Source organism: Triturus cristatus, chromosome 11 (assembly GCF_964204655.1).
Source record: "Triturus cristatus chromosome 11, aTriCri1.1, whole genome shotgun sequence".
Lineage (NCBI taxonomy): Eukaryota > Metazoa > Chordata > Amphibia > Caudata > Salamandridae > Triturus > Triturus cristatus.
In genome coordinates, this window is record NC_140594.1 from 104,482,541 (window position 1) to 104,505,098 (window position 22,558).

General features: G+C 46.1%; 1 protein-coding gene across 1 annotated transcript in view; it reads left to right on the forward strand.

Annotated features, from left to right (window-relative positions):
• The window catches only part of LOC146783421 (solute carrier family 2, facilitated glucose transporter member 11-like), a 516,968-nt gene that overhangs the window by 453,847 nt on the left and 40,563 nt on the right, over positions 1–22,558 (forward strand). The window contains exons 8-9 of the mRNA XM_085633874.1: positions 2,693–2,803; positions 4,468–4,569. Coding sequence (XP_085490000.1) covers positions 2,693–2,803; positions 4,468–4,569 — 213 coding nt within the window. The remainder of the gene's footprint in view (positions 1–2,692; positions 2,804–4,467; positions 4,570–22,558) is intronic.

Genomic DNA, 22,558 nt, shown 5'->3' on the forward strand with positions numbered 1-22,558 from the left:
GGGAGTGAGAAGAGACTGGCAGGGCAGCTTGGGTGGTCAGTTCAGGCAGGGAGGAATCACAGAGGGTTAGTGGGGAGTGTCTTGTGAACTACAGGCAGGCATTATTAGAGCATCTCCTCCAGAGAGAGAACCCGGCCGGGCATGCGACTCTCCTCCGTGACCGCAAAGAGCAGAAACACAAAGACACAAATATATCATTGAGAGCAGCACTGTCAAGGGGAGAGGCGCAGATAAAGTCTTCAAGATGAGGGTTTTCCCCCCCTTATGCACTGGGCCTAATTCATAAAGGTAAACTTAAACTTTTGTGTGAGTTTACTATTTTTTGGGTATTCACAAACTATGCATCTAGTTTTACTTATAGTAATTTTACGACTGCGGAGATTCTGCAGTCGGGGCGGAGAACTCTGCGCATAATAATATGACAGGCCTGTCTTTACATTTTGCATTTAGAATTTTCATGATACATAAACAAATAGTATGACTTAACTTAGGTCTTATGCTTTTCTAAATAAAAGGGAATATTAAAACGACTTCATTAAGTAAATTTTACGTGAAAAGGCCTCATTGTTTCTTTCCTCCAATCAGTGTGGTTTCCATGCAGGAATAAGATTCAAGTCAGTTAGTATCAATGGTGCAAAGTGTTCATGTAGCCCAATCCAAGATCTATCCAATCACAGGGCAGGAGCCGTGAGCTCGCAGGCCTGCTAAAAGATGTCAGTTTCATTCATGAAGATGCCCCGCCCAGCCTTGAGTGCTGAGAAGGTTCAGCTTCAAGGGAGGCCAGCCTCTGTCAGATGCTTCTGATGTGGCAGCACATCAACACTGACAACGAATAACCAAATGACACATTAGTTAAACTTTACATGACGGCGTTCGAGCGCACATCCATCACATACATATACACTGTACACTGTGGGATCCATGAATGATACTCGACAAACGCTCATACCAGCCATAGCATTCGAAAAGCAGGGGGCAGGAGGGCATTATCAATGTGTCATGAAAGTTGTGAGAAGGAGGTAAATGATGGAAGGAGACAATGGCAAATCAATGTGGATAGTGTGCGGAATTGGTAAAAAGTAAACAAAAAAATTGGGAGTACATAGAAAAAAATCCCACCAGACACTGCAGCCATACCATTAAAAACTCCAAGCAAAACTCAACGATTAATAGAGCTTGACATTTGGACATGAGATGTTAATAATTCAGCTTTGGGAAAGATGCGCAAATAGATATTGTAGCGTTGGTGGTTTCAGCATCGCGTTGAAGTGAGTATTTAAAGAGAATAGAAGAGGATTCTTTGGTCAAACAACTTGTGTACGTACGAACAATGCGGCCATGAGTCAAAACAGCAAGCACAAAATAATGTCCTATACAAATATTGAACACAAAATACACCACAATCATCCAAAGTAAAGTGTACATAGATATGTAAAGATTTACTATTTTGTTTCACTCCACATCTCTGTCCCTTGAAGATAGTGTCGATATTTTGGCTACAATATTGTACAATATCGTTGTAGTGCGATATGTGAGATATGTTACTCTGGTAAAATACCAACAAGGTACATACATGAATAATCAAATTACATTTGAGCATTAATAAACTTACAAAACAACAACAGCATATCATTCTAGCATAAAAGAATGCAAAAGAACATCTAAACAAGTGCCATGGAATATGTAACTCCTGCTTATAAAGATAATGACATGGATTATCAGTAGGCCTGGGCTAAATTTCCGTTCCGCTCGCGGAAATTGCGATAATTTGAAATTTTCGCGTTCCGCGGAGAGCGCGAAAATGTCAAAATTTCCGCATTCCGCAGCTTAGCGATAATTTGTTTCTTGCTCGCGCTGTAAAATAATACAATCTTGCACTCGCGCGATCGCCTTACCTGAATCCCCGCGTTCGCCGACAAGTTTTCCCGATCCGGTCGCGTTCTCCACAAGATGTTGGATTGTTGGTAGCCATTTGTGCTGTCTCACGACAGTTCGCGCCCGCAGTAATGTCATTGGTCGCGCCATCACATCTTTCTTCTCGCGATCATGCACCGCGAGAAGAGTGAAAACAAGATGGCCGCGCCCGCAAGCAACCGCATGGGTAAGTTGGCGAGCCGCGACCATGCAGAAAATACCGCGACGGGCGGGAAAAAAACGTCCGCATGTTTGCGATATTTCCGCGTGTTTGCGGAGATTTGTAACATTTTCGCGATAATTTGCGAAAGTCACTTTTGCAAATTCCGCCCACCCCTAATTATCAGGCATGTTTAAGATTAATAGATCGCAGAAACCTCTATACACTACCAGGGTGCTGTTAAAGGGTGTGGAATGTACAGTAGATTGTAGGGCATGTTGGAGCAAGGGGGAAGAGGTACCCGAAGTGTAGGGGAGTGCACACAGGTAGTTACAAAAGAGAGGGCAAAATTAAAGCATGGAATGAAGTGGTGAGTCAGGGTGATAAGGTATATGCAGCAGAGAGAGGTTGGGAAGCCACCTAGCAGCAGAGGGAGCCAGGGTTCAACAAAAGATTCACCAGTCAGCCCCTCTTGATGTCTCTTCAAGCAATAAAGAAAAGAGTTGTCAGCTTGTTTTCGAATTATGGAAAGAAACGACTGCATCCCCTCAACTGTCTCGAGTATGATGCTTCTGTCACACAACTCTTCTGGTAAAAAACTATAACTGTGTCTTTCAGATCTACTTCTACTCCTTGGATGTGTTCAGTAAAGCCGGCTTCTCTGAAGACCTGATCCCTTACATAGTGCTGGGACTTGGATTCTGTGAATCCTCCGCTACAATGCTAAGCGTAAGCATCTCCACATGATTCTGTATCAAAATATGATTTATTCCACCCCTAAATGGGTATAAATTAGTACTGCATCTAAAATGCAATGGACAATGCCACATGCTAATGAATGAATGATTGAATGGGACTCAGTCATTTTTAACAGGATTCATTGCACACAAAGGCCATGACATTGACTTTAACAGTGGCAAAAAATCCTTCAATTTATGAAGGGAATGCCAAACCTGAAGGAAAAGCCATTGGTGGAAACTTTCCCTACCACCAGATTATTATTGTGGAGAAACCTTTACCTCTTAATTCACCTCTGTTGGTAGCACCCTCTCAAGAAAACAATGGATGTTCATTAGTACATAATTCTAAATCATGCCTAAACATTCCCTGTCTGTTGAAGACAATCTATGTTCTGCATAATCTTAAAAAGCCCTCCCTAAATCTCGTGACAGCCTTTATTTATTTGTAATCATAGCATGATGCTTCCTTCATGTATATGCACTTCCATGCAATTTGTTGTGGTATTAGCACCTACTCCAGAGTTAGACAGGATGTGGAAATCACTCACTTTCCATTATAAACACTCCAGGATTGATGTAGATGCAGTTTATATGCCCCTGTGATGCAATTAGTGAGATCTACTATTAAGGTACCAATAGTTACAGGTGAAAGCTGCTCACCCCATTTGTAGCACTAATCTGAATTGTGAGAGGATTGTGGTCACCCTCTGATAGACCTCAGACTGGAAAGTGCACTTGAAGTATTTTATAGAAAACATCACCCTTGCCTAGCTTCAAAAGTATTTTGCGATAGTGTGGCCTCAGTGAAATGCCCTTCTGGTTGCAGTGGTTGTGGATGTCCATACATTCTTTTAAAAATACCATCTATCTAATTTAAATAAAATATATTAACCTGTTGCCCAGAAAAAAATCTTAGCTTAACAATCGCTGCACGGAATGACTACTGTTTTTGGCACCTGAAGGCATATCTTGCAGCAAATAGGTAATCAATAAAATTGAAAATATGATGGCAGTGTAGTGAGCAGTGCTTTACATTTTTGTTATAAAAATGTATAACTGAAAAATTTAAAGCCAAAAGAATTGTGCCTCCCAACACAATTGTAGCGTGTGTATGTTGTAAAATTGTGGTGCAATGGCATAACATTTCCAGGGTAGACTAATAGAAGCCCAAGCAGTGAGTCTTCCCACTGGTTGTCCCAGACCTTTCTGAATGGCAGATAGATCAAACAATAGATGATGATTCAAAGGACATGTCTCTTCTCTGCGATATGGACCATGTCATGCTCCAACCAAGTTTTAAATATTTTATTGGTACATTTCCAAATTTGTGCAAATTGATGCCCAGAGTCCTGTTAATTTTCCATACAATGGCCATGGACGTGGTCACAAATGCCTAATGCTATGAATAGAGTAATTCTGGCATGTAGTGACATGAGACTTCTCGATTTGCAATAGGTCTTTTCTTCCTCATTCGTACGAGGCCAAGCTAGTAAATCCCCAAAGACTCAATGGATTGGTACACCTCCTTATAATAATTAGGTGAAAGTTTGATGCATTTCATGTGTGCAGATTCTGGCTTTGCATCTTGAGTCATACTAACTGTGCCTCTGTGTCACAGATTATGATTTCTATCTCACTTCTTTCCAACACTAGAGTTTTCTCATTGAGAGATTTGGCAGAAAGGGTCTCATACTGGCTGGGTATGCTCTTATGATATTGGACCTGGTGCTGCTCACTATCAGTCTCTCCTTGCAGGTAAGATATTTCTGCTGTCCTTTCTCTCATCTACTCACACAATACAAATTTAGTATCTAGACGTGTGTGACAAAAGTGATCTTGGAAAATGTTGTTGGTCTTTTCTGCTTGTGCTCACAACACAATCTCAAAGGACAAGCCAAAATGGCACCTGACCATTGCTCTTTAACACATGCATTTCTTTAATAAGTAGAAAAACGAATGTGTTATGATCTATCAACCAACAACAGGATGCTGAAATTAAACAAATATGCCTCTGAGTTTGCATCTGAATCAAACCACCCCTTTCCTGTGCATATACAATTTATCACATTACATTTTCATAGGTCAGGTGCAATCTTACTTCATCAGTGTCGACAGATAGGCTCTCCTGAATACATGAGTTTTGCCACCGCCAAATTTTCGAAGATCTGCTGAAATTCTGATTCTGCGTCTGTCTAATTGTATACTTGTTGTTGCAACCCTGTACATTCTGAGAACGTCTCCCCTTATATATTTCGCCATGTCTTTTAAGATCTGACACCATAGGACAACATCATGTATTACCATCTCAAAAAAAGAGTCCCTTATGGTGACTTCAAACATACTACCTCATCAATCAGTGTCAGCTCTGAATGCCTCCAAGACTTTCTATTCCTTCACGGTGGTGAGCTGACAGGGCTTTGCCTGTGCAACAAACCTCGAATTGATCCACCTTTGTAAGAAATTGGATTATTGGTTTCGGGGGGTTGAATGTAGGAAAGTGCCCTAATTTTGTACTCACTGGTACTGATGTTAGTGCACTGGGACTCTGCTAACAAGGCCCCAGTGCCTGAGCGTTTTCTCTAAAAACAAGGTAAATGTCTAATATAAACCCAATTAGCTCCCCTGTGAGTCCCAAGTAAGTGGTACCCCTGGTACCTAGGGAATGGGTATTAAAGAGGGTCCCTATGGGCTGCAGCAGGAATTATGCCACCAAAAGGGCCCCACACTTAAACTGCACACAGACTGCCAACGAAGGCGGCATGAAATGGTGCAAGTCATTTTTGAAAACACGAAATGGCACACTCTCTGTACGCCATGCCCACGGACACTGCATGTCCTATATGTAAGTCACCCTTATAGTAGACCTTAGATCCCTAAGGCAGGGGGCTTTATTTTATGTGTGAGGCAGATATGCCCCTGTGCAGTCTAGTTTGATTACTGGATGTTACAAGTGGTCAGGAAAGCCATCTTAAAGGCATATACTGGGGACTGGTCGTTATGAGTAACCCAGCTACATGATGGCTTCACTGAAAACAATGGTGTTTGGTATCAAACACCTTGTCTCAATAAATCAGTACTGATGCAAGTATAGGATTTATGAAGACATGCACCCAGAGGGCACCTTAGAGGTGCCCTGGAAACCTACAAGTCTTCTAATGTACTTGCTGGCTGGTATCATCTAGCCTAACTCCACAGATGAGTTTCCGACCACCTGGAGGTGAGAACCCACACTCTCAGAGGCCAGGAACAATGCCTGCGTTGGAGGAAGGTGTTCACACCTCCTACAGCAGGATGGCTAGTGAGTAACTCACCAGGATGAAGTCTGTGGTGCTACAGAAGGTGTTCAGATCCCCTCCCTGCCGATTTTGGAGATGGCATGCGCTTCAGAAGTCGCCCAGCACCAATACGTACCTGCCAATGTACAAATAATGCCACTGTGTGAGAAGGAGGCGGGGTCTTGGATGGGCAGGGCCTCATGCCCCATGTACCTAAGAGGTACTCTGCTCCTCACCAAGCCCCTCATACCCTCCCAAAAAATAAAAACACAGGTTTATTGAGGCTGTCGCCGATGTCCTGTGGTGTTTTCACACCTATTAATGGTCATCAGCTGGTTACTGCCTCTGAAAATCCACTACTTACAGTGGTTATCGGGTTGTTTTTCCTGTCACCATGTGATTTTGGCTCATCTGGTGACCATATGAAGGGAGCCGAAATCATATAACACATGGTGGCACAGTGTGAATTGGCAGGTCTGCCAATACCCTGGTTACTGGAGCATTTGCTGCAACCAAGGCATGTTCTGTGTCTAGTCCAGGCACCACCAATGCCAAAACCGACCTGCTGATAAGAGACTTCAGGCTTACAGAGGCCAGCAATGAAAGTGTCCCTGCGGTCCTGTTTTCTCTCGCTCTCAGGGCCACCCAAGCCAAGCAAAAGCCTCTGTACCCAAGCCCCCCAGCCCTTGTTCACAGTAACCAACTGTGTCTCTGTGCTCCAGAGACCCTCAAGAGCTGAGTCCCACTTTGGGTTCTGCCATACTTGTGCCCCATTGCATGTACCTTTGCCAATGACTTTACTGTGTAGCACTCAACACTATCAACATGACCAACATCTCTGTACCTGGAGTATCCTTTTAAACCGCTCGCAAGTGTATCTATGCAGCATATGTTTCTCCCACAGATTACATTACTGTGTTCGAGACTCATACCTCAAAACTGGTTTTCTATCACTGTAAAAATGTATTTCCTCTTAAAGTACTTACCTGATTCTGATGATCTTGGTGTCTAAAATTAAATAAAAATCTGCACTTGGTATCAGATTTTTCTTCTTGAATATGTGTCCCATTTATTGATTCTATGTGTACAACAAATGCTTAACACTACCCTCTAATAAGCCTAAGCTGCTCAACCACACTGCAACAAATAGAGCACATAAGAGTATTAATTTAAGCCCTGTCAACCAATAAAGGCAGTCTGTACTTTTTGCATGGTGTGCCCCTACAATGGCACTACCACATAAAAAGCCAACTTTCTACATTGGTGGATCAGCGGCGGGCCACATGACTTTGCGTTTGCGGATACCATTTGGTCAATAGGTGTTTCCATGAAGAAGTCCACAATTGACTTTAGTCAAAAATATTTATGCTAAATTTTTAATTTAGGGATTTGTGTTAAGTCTTTCAGTCCTTTTGCATTAGACATTTAAAATGTGTACTAGTCAGGTATGCCTTAAACGGTTATTTCGAATTTTTTATTGTAAACATTGAAATATTAGAGATGTGACAAAAATAGCATACTGCCGTACCTTGACTCAGTCAGGCACAGCCATTTACCCTTCAGCCAATAGCCACCTCTGTGTTCCCTCCCTAACCCTCTCACACATCTTCAATGATAACATGTAGGTTAGAGTGTGTAGCAAGCAATAATTTAGCACCAGCATCAACAAGAAATGTACAGGGATTTCCACCTTCCCCATATCTTCGCCCATTTTTGGGGATAGCTGCTCTCCTCATACATCACTTTCTCAGCCAGCATGCACCAATCCATATCCCGATTGCAGTCTCCCAGTTGTGGTGCTTGCTCCACACCTCACAGACCTGCAATATTTTGTTGGCTACCATCAGCCACAGTATTCAAGTCTGTTCCATGCAATTTAGAGCCATTGCATCCCACACATTTATGAGGCACCATTTTGCAGAAGCACTCATGTTGCTCCCACAAAGATTATTCTTGCAATTGACCACGGATTGCCAACATTGTTGTATTGCAGGGCAGCTCCATATAATGTGGAAAACGTTACCTACTTGGCCGCACTGTCTGCAACATTGGGCATCCGTTGCCCTGCACATTTTTACCATAGTAGTTCATGCATAAAAGGATGCATATAGTATTTAGCTGCACTAGATGGAATCTGGACAGTACAGCCATTTCGAATGACCCTAAGGACCCACCGGTCAACACCATCAGAGACTTCTAGGCCGACCAAGCCCTTACCCAAACCTGCTCTCTCTCTACTCACTCTAAAGGCGCCATTCTAGACTGGATCATCTCCAAGGAATCTTCGGTCAAACTCATCTCCATAGATCCTTGTGATTGGTCTGACCCCCACGCTATCACCTTCCTTCTGCCTGGCACTCACAAGACATGGATACCGCAACCCGTGGTCCCCAAAAGATGGATTAGAGACACCAAGAACCTTGACCATGAGAAATAGGCTGCCCGCTGTGAAACTGGCCTCCCCTCCCCCCCAAATTCTCACCACGGTCGACAACCTCACTGAACATTATTCCGCAACTATATCCAACATTCTCGATGACCTTGCTCCGCTAAAACTAAAAAGAACCCAGATCAAAGACAGGAACTTCTGGTTCAATGGATCCCTCAACAATGAGAGGAGGTCCCTCCGGCAAACAGAACAGAACTGGAAAAAGCACCCATCAGCAGGCCATCTTAAACTTCTCCGCCAGGCCAGAAACGCCTACCACATGAAAATCCTCAACTCTAAAAAATAATTCTTCAGAACAGAACTGGAGAACGCCAAGAATAGACCTCGCAAGTTATTCGAGTTGGTCAAACACAAATCCAGCAAACTGGCTAAAACGTCCAAAGAAACCCCAATATCTCTAATCCCATGCAAGCAATTCTCCTCCTTCTTCTGCGATAAAATCTCTACCCTAGGAAAGGAACTCATGTCTGCTACCTAATCCCAAACTCCGCCTGCTCTACCTCCTCACTCCGCGCCGCCGTCCCAGACTTCCCTGAGAAACCAAGCGCACTGGTCTAACGTTAAAGTCTATGATGAACAATCTGTCTCAAAAATTCTATCCTTTTTAAACCCCAACAATCTGTATCAATGACCCTCTCCCTTCAAACTGCTTAGCTGCTGCCTCTCAGGCTATCATCCCCTCTTGGACTGCAATAATCAACGCCTCCCTCTTACAGGGATCGATACCTGAGTCTCTCAAAGCCGGCCAGGTCGTCCCGATCTTAAAAAAACCTATGTTAGATCCTGCTTTACCTGACAACTACAGACCTATCTTTAACTTACCACTCCTAGCTAAAGTGCTGGAAAAATGTGTACAACAGCGGTTGAGCCATCACATCACCAACTTCCAACTACTAGACGACTTTCAATCCGGGTTCAGACCTGGGCACTGCACGGAAACCACACTCCTCCTCAGCGTGGATGATGCCCTTCAAGCCCTTGACCAAGGCAAAACCTGTCTCCTAATCCTCCTGGACCTATCCTCGGCCTTCAATACGGTTAACCACGAAATTCTTCTTAATCGCCTCAAACTTTGGATGGGCCTAGATGGCACTGTTCTTGCATGATTTAGGTCCTTCCTCCAGAATCGCTCACAGAGAGTCCTGATCAACGGCAACCTGTCCGCTCCATCTCTGATCACGGTTGGAGTCCCTCAAGGATCAACCCTGTCCCCTATCCTCTTCAATCTTTACCTTGAACCGCTCTCAGAGGTGCTGCACACCGCCAATATCTCCTACTACATGTATGCCGACGACACACAGTCTACATCAAAATCTCTTTTCCAGAGGACATTTGCTTCCTGAATGAGGCCCTGAAGTTGACTGTTGACTGGCTCACATCTAACCAGCTTAAACTCAACGCTAAAAAAACAGAGTTCCCCTTAATTTCACCACCTAAAGACAATACAGAAATTCAAGAATGGATCAAGGCTATCACAGCTCTAAACTGCTCTCCTACCATTGTAGACTCTGCTAAATCCCTTGGAATTACCTTAGACAGCAACCTGAACATGCGTGGCCATATCAACTCGATGGCCAAAACTGCCAGATTTCATTTGAACTACCTAAGAAACCTGAAACCATTCCTCGACACCCCAGATCTAAAATCGAGAATTCAGGCTCTAGTCATCTCTAGGCTAGAATATGGTTGCTCCACCCTCACAGGCCTACCCAAGATCCCTCTGGCACCCTTGAAAGCCTGCCTCAATGCCGCCGCCAGATTTCTAACTGGCTCTAAGAAGTTCGACCATATCTCGCCCCACCTTAAAGCTCTGAACTGGCTTCCTCTTGAGGCCAGAATCCAATTTAAGCTGGCTTTCATCACCCACAAGGCTTTTTATACCAAGTCCCCTGCATTTCTCGCCCAGAAACATGTGATATCCGGAGGAGCCAGAAACTCCCGGTCCGCCAGAGACCTTTTGCTCCAACCAGCATGCTTCAGGAAAAAAAGAATGTGCAATCGGGCCTTCTCTGGGGCTGCCCCAAGAATATGGAACTGTATATGGCCCTAAGATAGCCCCTCGGGTGCATAATGTGCCTGTCAATGCACAACACACACAGGTTTGACTGCAGGGAGCGGAACCCAGTGATTAATGGCCCAATAACATTTTTGGATATCTGGCAGGGCAATGCCGCTATCGTGCCAACCCCTCATCAGATTTTAAATGGCTATAAGTGGAGGGCCTTCATTCCAAAGCAGTGTACAAGTTTTGCTTTGAATTGCTTTAAAGTCAATCAATCAATCAATACATTTGTAGAGCGCGCTACTCACCCGTGAGGGTCTCAAGGCGCTGAAGGGAGGGGGGTTAGATGCCAGGGATGAGTTGGGTGTATTGTGCAGCACATAAAGAAAATGAGGCAAGGCCATCATTTTAAGAAGTGCAGCCCTGCCCAGTAACAACAGGGGCAGGAACCTCCAATGTTGGACATCGCCTCTCAGTCGCAGAAGCAGTGGCAGTAGATTATTATTATAAAACATGTCAGGGTCAGTGGCGGTGTATACTCCTTAGTATCGGAACCCATCCATGACAATTCTTGTCTCTCAGTCTTGGGGTAATTGTGGTATGTCCCCGTGGAGGATGTATATTAGGGACTTCAGTTGATGGTATTGCCAGAGTATCTGCCAGTATTTGCATAATTCTGTTGAGTGTTAAGACCTAGAGCAGAATGTTGTCCGTATAAAGCGATATTCTATCTTCCCAATTGTCAGTCTATTGCAGCCCTTGAACCAAGGGGTCACACCTGATCCAGGCTGCAAGCGGCTCCAGAATGAGTGTGAAAATTAAGGGTTAACTTGGGCAGACCTGCCTAGTGCGTCATTGGATCTGGAATATCTGAGATACACCTCCATTAACTGTCACTTGGGCCAGGGGATCAGTGTAGAGGGACCTTATCCACCAAACAAATCATGCACCGAAGCCCATCCTGGCCAATACTTCAAACATGTAGGACCACTCAAATGTAACAAATGCCATTCTGGCATCAAGCGAGAACACAAGAGCTTCCTCCTGAAGCCCTTCTGTTTGACCTAAGACTCTGTGGAGACTCCACCAGTTAAAGAGTGGTGTCCCACCCTGGCATAATGCCAGACTGGTCCAGATGAATGAGAGTTGTGATCACCTGGATCAGTCGGGAGGTTAACACCATAGCCAATATTTTACTTCGGCATTCCTCTGGTGGTTTACCGTCTTTATGTATGACCATGATATTGACCAATTCCCAAATCGTGACTTGTCTTGAACATTTACTGTAGGTAAAGAAAAAGTTTAGAAGCTGTGAGTTTGTAAAATACAATGGGCAGCCCATTAGTGCCTACTACTTTGCCAGAGTTTAAATCATGGATTATCCACACTAGCTCATCTTCAGTGAGCTCCTCTTCCAGGAGTCCCCGGTCTGTGTGTGAAAGGCTTGGGCATTATATGTCTGCCAATAATTCACGGGATTTCACCGCTGTAGCAGTAGAGGCTGGGCAGTATAAGTGGGTGTAGTAAGTGGAGAAAGCACCACCACTCCTTGCCTCTCCCTCACCCGTTCACCAATGTCAGTTTTTATTTCCAGTATCCAGTGATTTGCCCTCTCTCATTTGTCAAGCCAAGCCAGAAGCTTTCCTGTCCTGTCTCCCACCTCAAAGAGGTGGTGTTGGATTGCTCGATAATGCAGCGTTTCTATATTCCTTTTGCTTTAGGCTTAAAGTGTGCTGGAAATCCTGTTGCTCTTAATCTGCTCATAGATGTCATGCTTGAGCGTCTTTAACTGAGCCCTTTTGTTCTTTTTATGTTTTACAATCTCTTTAACTGAGCCCTTTTGTTCTTTTCATGTTTTACAATAAAGAGACCCTCTACCACATAGCAGAGTCAGCTTCTAAACTGCACCCACAAATGCTTTGATAAAGTAACTTTACATGTTAAAAAGCATAGAACCAATTCACACAAGTGAACTTTGAAATTGAAAAATATCAGGCCATGAGAGAGGTGATGATTTTGGGGTCCCTCCTAACCTAGGGGGAGGACCAAGCAGATGCCTTGAATACAAAGAACATATCATGCTGAACGATTCAGTGGTGATCCCATTCTCTTAGGACCACCCCAAGCACAGTTATTATGAGCAAAAATACAATCCCAACCAAAGGCCCTGCAAAGCATTATGGGATGAGATTAGCAGTGGGCAGTGAATATTATAGTATCTAATCTAAAAATCGCAGAAGAGGGGGTAAGCAGTATATCCTCAGCTGGAATATCGCTACCGGATGACAGATCGGTCATCGGGTGGTGCGGAATGGCCCTGTAGAACGCCACAAAGACAGCGGGCTGGGAGACCCACACTGCCTGACGGGCCGAAGACGGTGAGACACAATCGCGGCCTGCGCCAGCGGAGCTGGAGGCGCCGCGAGAACCTCGGAAGAAGGCCGACGACTGAGAAAAAGACAGCGGCAGCGGGAGAGGTCCTGTGGTCGGAGTGGCCAGGCTCCAGTCCAGGTACGAACCCCGGGCGGAGGGATGTGGCCCGAGAGCGGCAATAAGACACCTGGGGAGATGCGCAGGAGCGCTGCCGAGATCTAAGGCAGGAGGGCGGCCGCGAAACGGATGTCTCTGGCGCTGTAAGACAACCGTCAATGCGGCTGTTACTGGCAGTGGCTCCCCTGGGCGCACTCACTGGAGGCGGCAGGACCTGAGGGAAGACAGCGCTCTGCGGGCGAAGTGGGGAACTGGCTACTGGAGCGCTACATGCTGGCAGAGGTGAGCAAGAATTAACGTGCTGAGATGAGACGCCTGGCCTGCGCTTCTATGAATGACATGTTGCAGCGATAGCAGTGGCTCCTGACAGTGCGATCCACGGGCCATAGACTTTGAGATAAACGTCGCTATCGGTGGAAGCCTGACACCCTGCCTGGGGTTATATGCATTGTTGGATGGGTGCGCGGTGGCTGCCCTGAGCTGCTGGTGAGACACGGGGCCTGAGGTATGTCATTCATGCTATACATCAATGAGAGAAGAGGTCCCGCATAGGAAGCTCATCAGTGATAGACGCTGTGCTACAGAGGCCTGCGGTGGGCTACTGCTGGCGATGTAAATCGACTCCAGCATGAGGCGACGCTGAGGAGGAGAGTGGGCTTCGTCCCGGTGAGTGGCTTAACGCGGCTTGCTGCTGTTGCTGCATGTTGGAGTGACCCACCAAGGGCAGAGTAGGGGACCGAACGGATTCTCTTCCTGGGCCTGCTTCAAAAAAATAAAAACGAGGGAGCGCATTGTACAATAAGGCTGCGACGAGTACAGTCCTCCGCTGTCGTCTAGAGGTGACTCATTGGCAATAGATAATACAAAGCGAAACAAACGCAAAATGGGGAAGCCGGATGCACGACAGTCTCGGCTCCAATTCGAAGCTAAGAAGGGCTCCAAATCGACACGAGCAAGCTATGATGTACTTGATAATACACGCTATGGTATTGCAGTATTGGTTATAAATGAAAATGTTAATAAAAAGAGTTTTAAAAAAAAGAAGGGCTCCAAATCGGTCCCGGAGGGCGACGCCGGAACCATGGCTATTGGGGCCTGGGAAGCGCCAATGGAACCTGATGCTGACATGACAACTATCCTCTTGGAAGTACGCCAGGGCATAGCAACAATTGCGAGCAAAATGGATGACATGACCACGCGGATGGACAATATAGTGCGCAAAATAGACGGTCATGAAGACAGAAGCTGAAAAACGCATCTCAGACTCGGAAGATGCCGCCGCGCATATGCAGGAAACCATGACCCAGATGGACAAATTGTTCAAAGTGATCGCTGCCAAGAGTGAGGACATGGAAGCCTCATAGGAATACCGGAGAGCACCAATATGGGCAAGATGGAGCTGTACGTGGAAAAAAAATGCTGTTGGCAGTGATGGGGGCGGAATCCTTCTCTTCCCAATTCGTAGTGGAGAGAGCGCATCACTCATTAGGACCTAAACCTCAGGTGGGAGGTACGCCGCGTCCTATCATAGCCCGCCTCCTCAACTACCGGGATGTAGCTCTTAAAATGGCGCGGGAGAAGAAACAACTCCACTATGAAAGGATAAGCTTCACTATCTATCCAGACTTCACCGCTGCAGAACAGGAGGACAGACGAAAATTCCTTCCTGTAAAATAGAAGCTACGACAGGCACAAATTGATTATGCCTTGCTCTACCCAGCCCGCCTACGCATCACTCACCAGGGGAAGCAAATGTTTTTCACTAGGCCACAACAAGCTGAGGAATATCTGAAGCAAGTGAAACGACGCAGTAAAATGACACGCTCTGCTGACGAATCCCGGTCACCCACTACATCGGACATTGACTGACCACGTTGCGCTGACGCAACTAGACATGGGCACGGATGCGGAACTTGGACGCTGCTCTTTTATCCTAAAGTGAATATGATACTTCTGCCAATACAACCTATACTTCTACGCAGTGCTGCGTACTTGGCATAGCGGAACATATACAGATCACACCGGACACCCTTGCTACCTCTACGGGGTGTGGAGCGTCATCTCGCGCCCCTGGGGAAGTAAGTGCTACTTGCAAGCTGCCTGGCGATAGGTCCCCACTTGGGAGAACCCTCTGTTCTTTGTTTCTTTGTTTGCCTTTACTACGCAAGGCCTACCAGCCTTGCCAGTGAGGAGTAATTGGGGCTGGGAGGGGGGAGGGAACTACTATACGGGCATGATTGGGATGCTTCAGTGGGAGGAGGGTGGGGGAAGGGATGTTTGGAATATACTACAATGCAATGTGCTGATAATAAGCAAACGGTCTAGATATAATGTAACAGCTGATAGTGGGACGAAGCGAGATCTACGACTAGCCCCTTGTAATACTTATGACCAGAGCTTGCACCATGACATCGGATAAATATCTGGGGGTTCTGTCCTGGAATGTGAGAGGGATGGGAGACCCTAGAAAAAGAAGACAGATACTATCACATCTGGACCGACATAGCATCAGTGTAGCGTTTTTGCAGGAAACTCATTTTATTTCACAGCGCCCTATTTCATTTGCGGGGAAATGGGTGGCATACCGACTGTTTTCCTCATACTCTTCTTATGCCCGGGGGGTTGCTACTCTTATTAAACGCCACCTGCCTTTTCTGCCACGGGGGAGATGGTAGACCCACAGGGAAGATACGCCATTGTCTGGGGAAGGGTGGGGGCTGACACGGTTACGCTGATCAGCTGCTATGGCCCGAATGTTGATGCGCCTGACTTTTTTGCAGTCCTATGGGGTAAAATATTGGCATTAGGCACCACACACATTATCTGGGGAGGGGATTTTAATGCAGCCCTGGACCCCCGAATGGATAGATCTAGGGTAATGCCGCATCATTATAATCGCTCACAAGCAACGCTGCAAGATATCCTGGGAGAGGGAGGGCTCATAGATACATGGTGCCACATGCACCCACAGTCCACAGAAGGTATACATTTTACGTTGGGGGCGACGTCATGGGCCAGAATTGATAACTGCCTAACATCGAGAGGTCTGGGACCGTCCATTGGAGGAGTGAGCCACTTAGTCGGCACACATTCTGACCACTCACCAGTGCACCTATTTATTGATTTGTTAGGAAGTGGAAAGCCGCGCTCTATCTGGCGACTACAACCCACGGCCTTGTTGGACGCGGTGTTCCATGCTGAACTGGAGGAGGAGAGCCGAAGATTTTCCAGAGAAATAACGGCTCAGTAGGGTCGGTTGAAACTGTGTGGGAAGCCTTTAAAGTTACGATCAGGGGGATATGTATCTCTAAAAGTTTTGGAGTGCTCCGCGATATTAGGAGGCGACTTCAAGGACTGGAAAGGGAGCTAAGGGCGCTGGAGGTACGCATGACTGGGGGAGACAGGGGGCAGGCACCAATTGAGTTTCGAGAGAAACTATCGGAAACGGCAAACCGCGAGTCCAAGTTTTTGGGGAAATACTGGCAGGCCCGGAGATACGGAGAGGGGGAACGCCCGGGGAGGACGCTAGCGGACATGATACGGAAGCCCAAAGGCTCTAACTATATGCTCGAGATAGTAGGCCCGATGGGAGACATGCATAGGAACACAGAGGACGTACAGGATGCTTTTGTAGACCATTACACTAAATTGTACGCCACACAACGAGGGGACACTTTAGAGCTTGAGACATTTTTAGGTGAGGTTGCATTGGGCTGGCTGGAAGATCATCATCGTGAATTCCTGTGTGCCCCGTTTGAGTTGGATGAAATACGGGAAGCCATAATGCAGCAGAAGTCTGGCAAAACGCCAGGCCTTGACGGCCTCCCTCCTGAGTTTTATAAAACCTACATAGATATTATGGCTCCTGTATTTCAGGAATTGTACGAGGAGTCCTTGGAGAGCAGTTCGCTTCCCCCTTCTATGAGAGAAGCCTTGATTACTTCCATTCTGAACCCCGGCAAGGAGCCTACGTCTTGCGCCTCTTACAGGCCCCTGTCGCTCCTGAACTGCGACACCAAAATATTGGCGAAGCTCATAGCAAACTGAGTTCTCCTCCTGATCGACAAATTAGTACTGCCAGATCAGGCGGGCTTTATCCCTGGGAGGGCGGCCTCACATAACCTTCCTACACTTCTCTCAATAGTACAGAATGTGTTGCCTGATCTACCGCTGGCTGCGATATTTCTGGACGCCACAAAGGCGTTTGACTTGGTGGAGTGAGACTATCTCTCTGGCATTCTGTACCGCATGGGCTTTCCCCCGGGGTTCGTCTCCTGGATACGGCTACTATATCACCAGCCTATGGCTAGAGTGCTTATCAATGGTCATACTTCAGCTGTTGTCCCCATCACAAGAGGGACTAGACAGGGATGCCCGCTGTCCCCCCTCTTACTTGCCCTATCAATCGAACCCTTGGCGTGCAGGTTGCGGCAACATCATAACGACAGAGCGCTCCGTTGTCCATTGCGACAAATATTAATCTCGCTATACGCAGATGATCTGACGCTATATGTTCGAGATCCTCAAAGTAACTTGAACACTTTGCTGCGCGAATTCATAGTCTTCGGGAAACTCTCTGGGGTTTATATTAATTGGAAAAAATCGCAACTTTTCCCCCTGACACCGGCGGTGACCAAATTCCCCCTGGACTACCCGCTGGCATGGTGCGATACAGATCTGAGGTACTTAGGGATCCGGATTTCCGGAGATAGAGAAGAAATGATTCGCCTCAATTATGAATCTGCCATAAACCGTCTTACCCGTATTACACAATGGATCGCCCTACCGCTGTCAATGGCGGGTAGGGCTTCGCTGATTAAGATGGTGATATTGCCGCAGTTTTTATACCTTTTTCTGAACCTTTCTTACCATCGAGGGCGTTTTTTTTTTAAAACATTGCAATCTGAACTTACATGCCTATTTTGGGGCGGTAAACGGCCATGGGTCCAATGGGAGATACTCACGAGACTCGCAGCGCAGGGAGGCTTTGACGTCCCGGACTTTGAGCTTTACCATGCATACGCCCAAGCCCATTACGTATACTATTGGGTGCACCCACCAGCATTTATGCCACAAGTTGCGGCGGAGCACTGGCTGGCAGACCCGATTCCTCTGGATGGAATGATATATGCGCAACCCTGCCCTCGCAGCGCTGAGCTATCCACAATAACGAATACGGTGAACGCATGGCAACATATTATGAAGGTCTTGGGCGTATCGCATCTCTACTCTGTGACCCTACCCCTGACGTACCACCCAAAACTCTCGCTTTTGCAGGAAGAGGGTTTTAGGCAATTATGCGCTTGTGTACGCAGACAAACCTGGGGAGCTTTGTTTTGTAATGGGACTTTTTGCACGTAGGCTCAATTCTTTGGTGCCATACAACCTACCCCCTTAGAATTATTTCTATACGTACGCCTGCGGGAGGGAGTACGAGCCATTTTCCCGAGCTTCCCACGAGAGCCAGTGACCCTCAAGCCAATGCACCAGTTGCTGCAGATCGTAAACCCTGGACACCTAGTGTCCAATATGTATCGAACGATTAGAGCAGAGTGTGAGAACCCCTACAGTGCTGCACGGACATATTGGGAGACTGACCTGGGCAGCGATATTACAAATGACCAGTGGCAATATTGTTGCTTACAAACTGTAGAGATTTCGGCGAGTGCCCGGCTACGTATAATTCATTACAAATATCTGCAACGCATATATTATACCCCGGTTAGGCTGTGCTGCTTTGGTTTACGAGACACAGACTGCTGTGATCGATGCGGCAGATCGAGGGCTGGATTCCTCCATCTGGCCTGGGAGTGCCCGACAGTGATGGAGTATTGGAGTCGGGTCCTTGCAGCGCTCTCTAAGATGACAGACCTACCAATGGAGGGTGACCCTTTAGTTGCACTTCTAGGCTACACTAAGCAAATCCCTAAAGCGCACCGTAGATATGTCACACTTTCCTTGTTATTAGCTAAGCGCAGAGTAGCATGCAAATGGGGGAGAGGGTGGGTCCCCAAATTCAAGTGGCTGAAAGACATGATGTACTGTCAGGACCAACTTGCAACATATGCGGAGACGCTGCCCCGCTCATCGAGACCAAAAGACATATGGGGCCCCCTTACACACTACTTGATGGCCCACACTGTAGACTCTCCCCTGGATGATCAGGCGGCAGCAGAAAGCGGTGACAGACCCCCCCCATACATTGTAACCTCGGGACCTAGAGGAAGGACAGTGAATTATTATCTTGTGATAAGGTGGGGAGGGAACTGTAGCAGGCGGTTGGGCCAAACAATATGAACGGCAAGGTGCATTTTCAGATGACATATTCACGCACCTGCGACCTCTACATGGATGTGGACTCCATACTGGCCTGTGTTATACTTGATATGAATCTAGATGAGAAGTACACTATGAACCCCCAGGATGAGCCTATAGCTGCTAGCGAACATTTGGAGAAGGAGGCTCGAAATCACAGACATGATTTGTTGTATATGTGCCCACATGATCTCTGTACGTGTTGATCTGTATATTCCTTGACCGAGATGTTTTCAATTGAAAATTTTAAATAAAGGATTAAAAAAAAAAAAAAGAGCTGCAGTTCAACTCGTCGTTCCTAGGTGTCCCTCACGAGTCAAATGCAAAAGCATTGAATCAAGCTGCAGTTCCACTAGTCGTTACTAGATGTCCCTCACGAGTCAAATAAAAAAGCATTGAAACCCTTTCATGAAGCTGCAGTTCAGTCTTTGTAGAATTTATAGTATTAGCTCTCAGCTCAGGGTTTCAATGCTTTTGCATTTTACTCATGAGGGACATCTAGTAACGACTAGTGGAACTGCAGCTTGATGTAATAATTTCAATGCTTTTGCATTTGACTTGTGAGGGACATCTAGTAACGACTAGTGGAACTGCAGTTTGATTCAATGCTTTTGCATTTGACTCGTGAGGGACACCTACTAACAACGAGTTGAACTGCAGCTCTTTGTAGAATTATTTTGATATTGGATACTATAATATTCACTGCCCACTGCTAATCTTGTCCCATAATGCTTTGCAGGGCCTTTGGTTGGGATTGTATTTTTGCCCATAATAACTATGCTTGGGGTGGTCCTAAGAGGATGGGACCATCTCTGAATCGTTCAGCAAGATGTGCTCTTTGTTTTCAAGGCATCTGCTCGGTTCTCTCCCTAGGTTAGGGAGCATCCCAAAATCATCTCCTCTCTCACTGCTTGCTAAATTATCACGTTCACTTTTGTGAAATGACTATATGCATTTTAGCATTTAAAGACAGAGGGCCCGATTCACAGAACTAACTTAAGACAAAATCCTAAACTTACTACCATTTTAGTATTCACAAAAGGCACGTACTCATTTTGGTATTCACAGAATGCACTTACTCATTTTGGTATTCACAGAAGTTAGAAGTCCTAACTTTAGGACTCCTAAATGCCTTCTGTGAATACCAAAAGTCTTAAAGTTGGGATTTTTCTCAGTTTAGGAGTAGTAAAGTTAGGACTCCTAACTTTACTACGCCTAAACTGAGAAAAATACTAACTTTAGGACTTTCGGTATTCACAGAAGGCATTTACTAGTCCTAAAGTTAGGACTACTAACTTCTGTGAATACAGAAATGAGTAAGTGCCTTCTGTGAATACCAAAATGAGTAAGTGCCTTCTGTGAATACCAAAATGTTAGTAAGTTTAGGATTTTGTCTTAAGTTAGTTCTGTGAATCGGGCCCAGAGATACTTGTTATTTTACCAATATTATATGAGGTTTCTGTTGGCGGAGCGAGGTAGTAGTACTCCGCCAACTACGCCCACCCTTACTCACGATGGCCACCTTGGATGCGGGGTATATTGAAATACCAGGAATTGAGTGCTATTCCTCAGCGGTCCAGTTGGTTTTGAAGGCCATAGACCACCCATCTTGAGGAATGATCTGTAATACCCCCATGCCAAGTGGTCAACCTCCCGGAAGTGGGGGAGTTGATGAGCCAGGGTGAAGATGTAGTCAATTTGGGAAAGACTTCCACATGCCCCCAAATGGAATGTGTAGTGTTATGTTGTCTGATTGTGGGAGGCCGAGAGCCAACAGGAAGTGAGACAGCAGGTGAATGGGGGACCCTGTCTGCCTAGGGGGGCCAGCAGTCACTCTCATGACAAAGTGCCATATTAAAGTCTCCACCCATCAGCAATATACCATCCAACAGGCAGAGGAGAAGTGTACTGAGGTCAGAGAAAGTAGTATCATGCAATCGCAGAGGGATGCAGAAGGAAATAATGTTATTCGACTTCCCCTTCCACATTCCAGAGATTGCAACATAACCCCATGTGTATCAGGTCAAGTGTGCTGTGTGATGAGTAGCAACGTCAGGCGCACCAGGATGCCCACCTCTCTAGAACCGGTGGTATAGCCCATGTGGGCCATCGTTTTGCGTCCCGATCCTGTGTATGATTGTATTACCTTTGCGATGTGTTTCTTGGAGGAGAACTACCTTAGGGGAGTGTTGCTTAATGTATTGTATCACTACCCTTCATTTATTGACGTTCCAGGTGAGCAACTTAATGGTTGGTGTAACTACAGTAGTGGCAATAAGAGAGTCATTTGAGTCAGTGGCAGTGTGCTACAAAAATAGTGTTGTAACAGGACAAAACATAAAAATCAACTGAAACCCCAAACCAAACCCCCCTACCTACCACCCTGCATGGCGGACTTTGAACTGCTCATGACCCCCAACTTTGCAGAGTGCCTGTCACCCCCAAAAATTATACAAACTGCAGGCAGCTGTGGCAGGTGCTAATTGGCCCTCTAGCCACTCCCCCAGGTTAAAAAGGATATTTATTACCGAAGTTATGCGACTTCATGTGGAGACCCCTCGCTGCCTACTTCAAATGCAGTCAAGTACCTGATTTGTGGACAACCGACAATGCATTTAAATGTCTATGCACAAATAGGCAGTTCACTGACAGCACATGTCCCTCGCAAGGCCATCTTCATAGGGGTCTCAAGCGCTGCCAATCAAGATGACTGGCCCTGCGGGGAGTCACATTGCTGATGCTGTTTAGATTTTTTTTGTCGGTTTGCTAAACAGGTCCCAACTGTACTAGAAAACCTCAGAGGATTCAGGTCAGGAACTCGAATGTCCCCTTATCCACATCTTAAGGTGAGGTAGTTAAGGCTCCTTTGTAAGGATCATAACATTAACATCAGCGCAAACCCTATCAAGACACAGCTCCAGGTGCTCCTTGCAGAGTTTGAAGCAGCTAATATAACAGAAGACAAGGCTTTTGACACTACCCACATGCTCTCCACTTTGTTGTCTATGGCTGGGGGCCACAGACTTGTAGCACACCTTTGTTGAGCACTGCACGCAGACAGTTGAGCTAAACCACTACGAGTGGAGGAGAAATGGCAATCTCTCAATGATGAGCCCCTTTCCCCTGGGATTGGTCCAAAATACATACATGTGTCCGAAGGGTCTCTGTGAGCTCATGGTTTAAACAGATCCAATATAATATCATAAATATGAC